General features: G+C 33.1%; 1 protein-coding gene across 1 annotated transcript; it reads left to right on the top strand.

The window, feature by feature from the left end:
- Positions 1-235: 235 nt before the first annotated feature.
- LOC110697648 lies at positions 236-1,820 on the top strand. Its single transcript, XM_021875029.1, has 3 exons — positions 236-362; positions 1,178-1,384; positions 1,516-1,820. The coding sequence occupies exons 1-3, from the start codon at positions 236-238 to the stop codon at positions 1,818-1,820; spliced, it is 639 nt and encodes a 212-aa protein (XP_021730721.1).
- Positions 1,821-6,206: the final 4,386 nt, after the last annotated feature.

The raw sequence follows: 6,206 nt of genomic DNA, 5'->3' as shown, positions 1-6,206 counted from the left end.
GACATCTGATGTTGAAGGTTCTATTTGGAAAAATATAATTACTCGATTTGGAGTCCCTCAGTCAATTGTATTTGACAATGGTCCTCAATTTGACACTAATGTGCTAACAAATTGGTTAGCTCGTCAAGGCATTACTGGTCATTTTGCCTCGGTTTCACACCCTCAAGCCAATGGCCAAGTGGAAGCGTTCAACTAGATCATATCAAATGGGATAAAGAAAAAGTTTGACAACCCGATGGGTCTTTGGTTTGAAGAGCTATATACTGTCCTTTGGTCTATCAGGACCACTACTAAGAATTTAACGGGAGAATCACCTTTCATGCTAGTATACGGAGCTGAAGCGGTTCTTCCAATTGATATATGTGAGCCCACCTAGTGCGTGATGAAGTATGACGAAGAAGCTAATTAGGAGGCCATAAGCATAACCTGGATCTACTTCCTGAAGTGACGGGTGATGCTCTGCTTAGACAACAGGTCTACAAGTTGAGGATTGCCAGAGAGTACAATAAAAGAGTTGTGGCTAGACCCTTGAATTTGGGTGATCTAGTATTGAGGAAAATGGAGGCACAGGGTCGTGCGAAGGAATAAGGCAAACTTACCCCTAATTGGGAGGGTCCATATTGGATCTGCGAGGTCTTAAAAGATGGAACATTCAAGCTTGAAGCAGCTGATGGGAGGAGGCTGCCTAGGACTTGGAATGTAGATAATTTGATGAAATATTACATGTAAGGCCGTGTGCCCAATAGAATGACACTGTCATTCTTCAGTTGATACTCCACTAATATATACATATATTACCAATTTAAAATATCTGAAAGTCCAAATTCTACAAGTAATAACTTTGATTGGGATAAATTTTGGGAAGAGCAATTACTTGATGAATCACATGAAGAAATTGGGCGATACATAATCTCACAATATGAAACACCCCCGTGAGAGTTTGTTCATCGTGATCGTGAAGGTGGTGCAGAACGTCTATACAAAGATTATTTTTCTGAACAACCAGTATATCCGGAACATTTTTTTTGAAGACGGTTTCGTATGAGGAGAGAGGTCTTCAATTGAATAGTGGAGGCCTTAAAAAATCACATTGAATATTTTCAACAAAGGTTTGATGTTGCAAAAAGAATGGGTTTGTCTCCTCTTCAATAATGTACTGGTGCTATTCGCATATTAGCTTATGGAACTCCAGTCGTTGCTCTTGATGAGTACATCAAGATTGGTGAGAGCACGACTATGGAGTGTCTATTTAAATTTTGTCGTGGTGTTATTGAAATATTTGGAAAGGTGTACATGAGAGGTCCCAATGCTAATGATGACCAACGATTGCTTAAAATGCATGAGGAATACCATGGCTTTTCGGGCATGCTTGGAAGTCTCGATTGTATGCTAGGGCATTGAAAAATTGTCGTACTGGATGGAAAGGACAATACACTCGAGGTGATTATGGATATCCAACAATAATGCTTGAAGTTGTGGCCTCAATAGATCTATGGATTTGGCACGCATATTTAGGTGTTGCTGGATCATACAACGACCTTAATGTGCTATGTAGATCAAATTTGTTTCAAGAGAAATTGCAAGGACGAGCTCCGGAGGTTAATTTTACCATTAATGGCACCAAGTATGAAATGGGATATTATCTAGTTGACGATATATATCCTGAGTGGGCTGCATTTGTTAAAAAAATTTCACATCCTCGAGACCCAAAGAGGCTTTTGTTTAAGAAAAAGCAAGAGAGTGCAAGGAAAGATGTTGAGAGGGCATTTGGGGTATTCCAATATCGTTTTGCTATAGTTTGTGGGCCTGCACGTTGTTAGCATAAACGCAATATCCATGATATTATGGATGCGTGTATTACATTACACAATATGATTGTTGAAGACGAGCGTCACACTTATAACCATAACTTTTCTAACGATGAACACCAAGTGTTGTTGATGATGTGCATCAAGGACATGAGGAGAATTTCGAGTCATATCTTGAAAGAGATGCAACAATCTGAGATAGACAAATGCATTATCCCCAGCTAAAGCTAATTTAGTGGAGCATATTTGGTCACGTTTTGGTAGCTATAACTTGAATTGATCTTAATTTGTTAAGTTTGATTTTTTTTTTTATTATTTTTTTTTTAGGGAATGTTGTTTTGTTAATTAGTTTTATTTAGTGTATTGTCAAATGTTAGATTACAAAATATGCAAATAAATTTAGGAAGAAAGGTTATCAATACTCTTGATGAAAATATTTAATAATTCATATAAGCTCAAATAATCAAATTGCAAGCAAGTCATTCATATATAGTACGAGTACAATACAACTTATATGAAATTAAATTATTGGAGTAAATTTTAATATTGATAGCTGGCATAACTTGTGAAATTATATTATTGGAATTTTGTTTGGTAAAGGTAAGTAAATTAGCAATGAAATTTCAGCTTATATAGTGTAGTAGATAAAGTATTACATGCAAACTATAAAATTTTATAACCAACCATTGGAGTACTTTGTAACTTGAAATATTGATGTGGCAAATCAAGCTACAACTTCTTGTAGCTTACCATTAGAGTACTTTGTAGCTTAAATAGGTTGTAGCTTTAAAAGTTGACGTGGCAAAGCAAGCTATAAGCCTTTGTAGCTTACCGTTGGAGATGCTCTAAGGAGGAGCAAAGTTCCTTAGTTTGTTCATAATCATGGACCTTTAAAGCACAAGCTACAAGATTCAATTCCAAAGCAATAGCACGACTCCCCATTTACCAATTTGGTAAGTAAAAAATACTCCTTATAAAAAAATAAAAAAATAAATAACACAATGAACGATTTCCCTAGAAATTGTTTAAATCAAATTTAATTCCTATTTTGCATCGTTTTAAAAACGTATTCCTTGAATAGTGTCCATGTAGGATCGAGTATTAGCTTTTTTTTTTTTTTTTTTTTCTGGTTCAATGTAGAACCGCAATTGGTGATAGCGGTTTTACATTTACAACCTCTTTTTCCTGTAAACGTCCAAGCTATATTCCCTATATTGGGGATTAGTGGATTACTAGCTACTTTGTTAAGTGTTATACTAGCTCCATTTCACATTATTTGGGATTGTTGTTAAGTGTTACTGTTGCATTGCAATTACTTTTCCGAGAAAATACAAGTTTATCTTCATGATAAACAATATATGTTTATCATGAGGGTATAAGAGCAATTTCAACAATGAGCAAAAAAATGCTCATGAGCAAAAAATTGGTTGAAATTCCAAAAAAAAAAAAAAAAAAAAAAAAAAAAAAAAAAAAAAAAAGGACTTACATCAATGAGCAAAAACAAATTTGCTCATGAGCAAAATGAAAAATGCTCATAAGATGAGCATTTTTGAAGATGAATAGTAACTATGTTGGGCTCACGAGGTAAGTAAAAAAAAGAGAGAGAAAAATAATATAGTAGAGAGAAATGTAGGTGGATATTAGTAAAAAGTAGAGAGAAAATGGTAAAGAAATTTTTTTTGATCATTGGTGGATAAAAATATGATCACAAAAATGCTTATGAGTTGAAGGAGAGAGAAAGTGGGTAGAGAAAGAATGAAGAAACCATTTTTTGCTCATTGTTGATAGTGCTCTAATAGTCAGTTTACACATTCAAGTATGGGCAATTTTGTGATTTCATGTATAAAAGAAGTTAACACAATTAAGCATCGACTAACGGCATTAATGGAGGTGTCGGTGGATTTGAAGAGCTTCGATGGAGATTTCAGAAACTTCAATGGAGAATTCAAGCTCAAGGGTTGCATCAATGGAAGAACCTGTCACCCCTACCCTGTGGGGTTCACTATACTCTTCATTTCTCCCTTTTTTCGGGTTTTCGTCTAATTCGACGGCAAAGCTGTCGGAAATGGTGGTGGGGATGTCAGAAGCGGTGGTGTCGACGTAAGGCTTGTGGGGGTCGGGAATGAAGAAGAAGATGAAGCTTCTAGTATATGGTGGTGGACATGGTTTACTGCAATTAGAAAGGAGTAGTAGCATTATTCCAGCTGGAAAGCACACAATAAAAATAAAAAAAACATTATTTAAATCAGTAGCACAAATTCCAAATCCAATATATTACAATCTTACTATTAGATTTTTTTTTTTTTTTTTTTTTTTTTTTTTTGTGAAACAACAATCTTGCCATTAGATAAACAAGTTTTGTATTAAAAAAAAAGTTTTTGTTTATCATCAAGATAAATGGGGCCATGGGGGCTCCCTCATTAGAGCACCAACGGTAATGAAGGTGGAAATCCTTTTAATGGGAGGATAGTACCCAATTCTTTCTATGGAAAGGAGTAGCTCCCTCGTCCCACAAGCCAAAACCGGAAGAAAAAAACCAAAAAAAAAAAGAAAAAAGAAAAAAAAGAGGAAAAAGTAGTGTGAAGCAAAGAAGTCCCAAAATGCAACGGCCAAATGGATTTAAAATGATGACACTTGTCTTCATTTAAATGGTGGAATCATTTTTGTGATTAAAAAATGTAAAACGGCTATAATTTGTAAACGGTAACTTATTTGAAAAAACGAAAAACACCAACGGTCATAAAAAAATTTTAATATAATTTTTCCATATTTTCACACCCTTTCATTTTTTGCATTTTTTCCCATTAATCTCATATTTTCGGAAAAAAATCTAATATCACTCAAACACAATTTTTTTTCTCTATTTCACTTCCAGTTTCAAATACTCTTCAATATGGATTGTAATAATTCAAATTACGGGAGTAACATGAATTTTCAAAATAATCCAAACTTCCAATATAATCAAAATAATCCTCCTTTTGATCCAAATCTATTGAGTATTGAGCAATCCTCAGTATCAAACTGCTTTACAATGGTATAATAGTCAATCAAGACCAACATGTATTTCATTATGTATTGCATTTTCGTTGCTTATCTTCATCCGTGTATTTCATGTTTTTAATTCATGTGTTTTAATTCATGTATTTCATCTTTTTACTAATTTTTTATATTAACGTGCTAATGTGATAATGTATTAGTTAACGTGTTTTATGTTCATTTAATAATAATAATAATAATAATAATAATAATAATAATAATAATAATAATAATCTTTTACATACTTTAATAATAATTAAGTGTATTAATAGGGGAGGGAATATATGGTGACGTATATGTAAATAGGAGAGAGAAAATGAGAAAGGATACTCATTGATGTTGAAAATATTTAAGAAAGAGGATGGGTAAAAGGATGGAGATAGTGGGAAGTGATGTGAAGGAAAGAGAGATGTGTCAAGTGGAAGAGAGGAGAGAGAAAATGGGAAAGGATTTGTGTTTTTTTTTTATTTTTTTTATTTTGACAAAGATCCAAAAAGGAGCCTTAGCTCTCAACTGACTCAAGACTACAAATAAAACAAGTAGAGGGTTTAGCTTTCTTAACCAAACTAACACATGAACTATAACGGGAAATGGGGATACAACTTTCATGACTTGTTATGGGATACAAAAGTGGGGTTCCATCGTAGACATTAGCCATAAGATGATCAGAGTTTGTTATTTTTTGCTTCTTGGACCTGCAAAAATGATATATAATACCCCGTATTTTTATATGTATATTAATTTAAAACATCATTTTATGAAGTATTTAAATAATTCGAAATGAATTATAAATTATTTACGGTATTTTAATAATTTAAAAAGGTTTATTTTAATTAAAAGTCCATTTTTATTTATTTAATCGCTTTGAAAATATTTTATTTTATCATTTAAAAACTTTGGGGCATAATTAATTTATAAAAAGGAAGTTTTAAAGTCAATGGGGTTTTAAAGAAAGTCAAATGTCATTTTGAAAAGGATTAGGAATCATTAAGGGTAGAAAAGGAATTTAAGTTAGGAGGGTTTTGAGAGAGGGTATAAATACCCATCATATAAGCAAATTAAATTTTGCCCAAGGTGGAGAATACACAAAGAAGACTTCCAAGTGAGTGATTTTGTATAGTCGTGGCGATTTTGAGATCATAATCGAGGTACGTTCGCGTACTCGGTAATTATTTAAGTGTGTAGAAGCATGCTAGACTTTGTTTAATTAATTCCAAGGTAGTATCATGATAGGTGTTGGTTAGAATTATTGATTGGATTGATTTTGGTGATTTATTTGTGAAGTATGAATTATTTGAGGTAAATTGTTGATTGGAATTAATTATGTTGGCATGTTGATTATGAACCACAATTTTATTATTG

Source organism: Chenopodium quinoa, unplaced genomic scaffold (genome assembly GCF_001683475.1).
Source record: "Chenopodium quinoa cultivar QQ74 unplaced genomic scaffold, ASM168347v1, whole genome shotgun sequence".
NCBI classification, from domain to species: domain Eukaryota; kingdom Viridiplantae; phylum Streptophyta; class Magnoliopsida; order Caryophyllales; family Amaranthaceae; genus Chenopodium; species Chenopodium quinoa.
Note: the sequence above shows the minus strand (reverse complement) of the source record. Positions and strands in the feature narration are given on the sequence as shown.

What these genes read in the sequence shown, in the direction of transcription:
- LOC110697648 (XM_021875029.1), top strand. Translation starts at nt 236, where the DNA reads ATGGGTCTTTGGTTTGAAGAGCTATATACTGTCCTTTGGTCTATCAGG. An exon ending in GGTTCTTCCAATTGATATAT is followed by an intron (nt 363 to 1,177) that starts GTGAGCCCACCT and finishes TTCGCATATTAG; the next exon opens with CTTATGGAACTCCAGTCGTT. An exon ending in CATGCTTGGAAGTCTCGATT is followed by an intron (nt 1,385 to 1,515) that starts GTATGCTAGGGC and finishes ACGCATATTTAG; the next exon opens with GTGTTGCTGGATCATACAAC.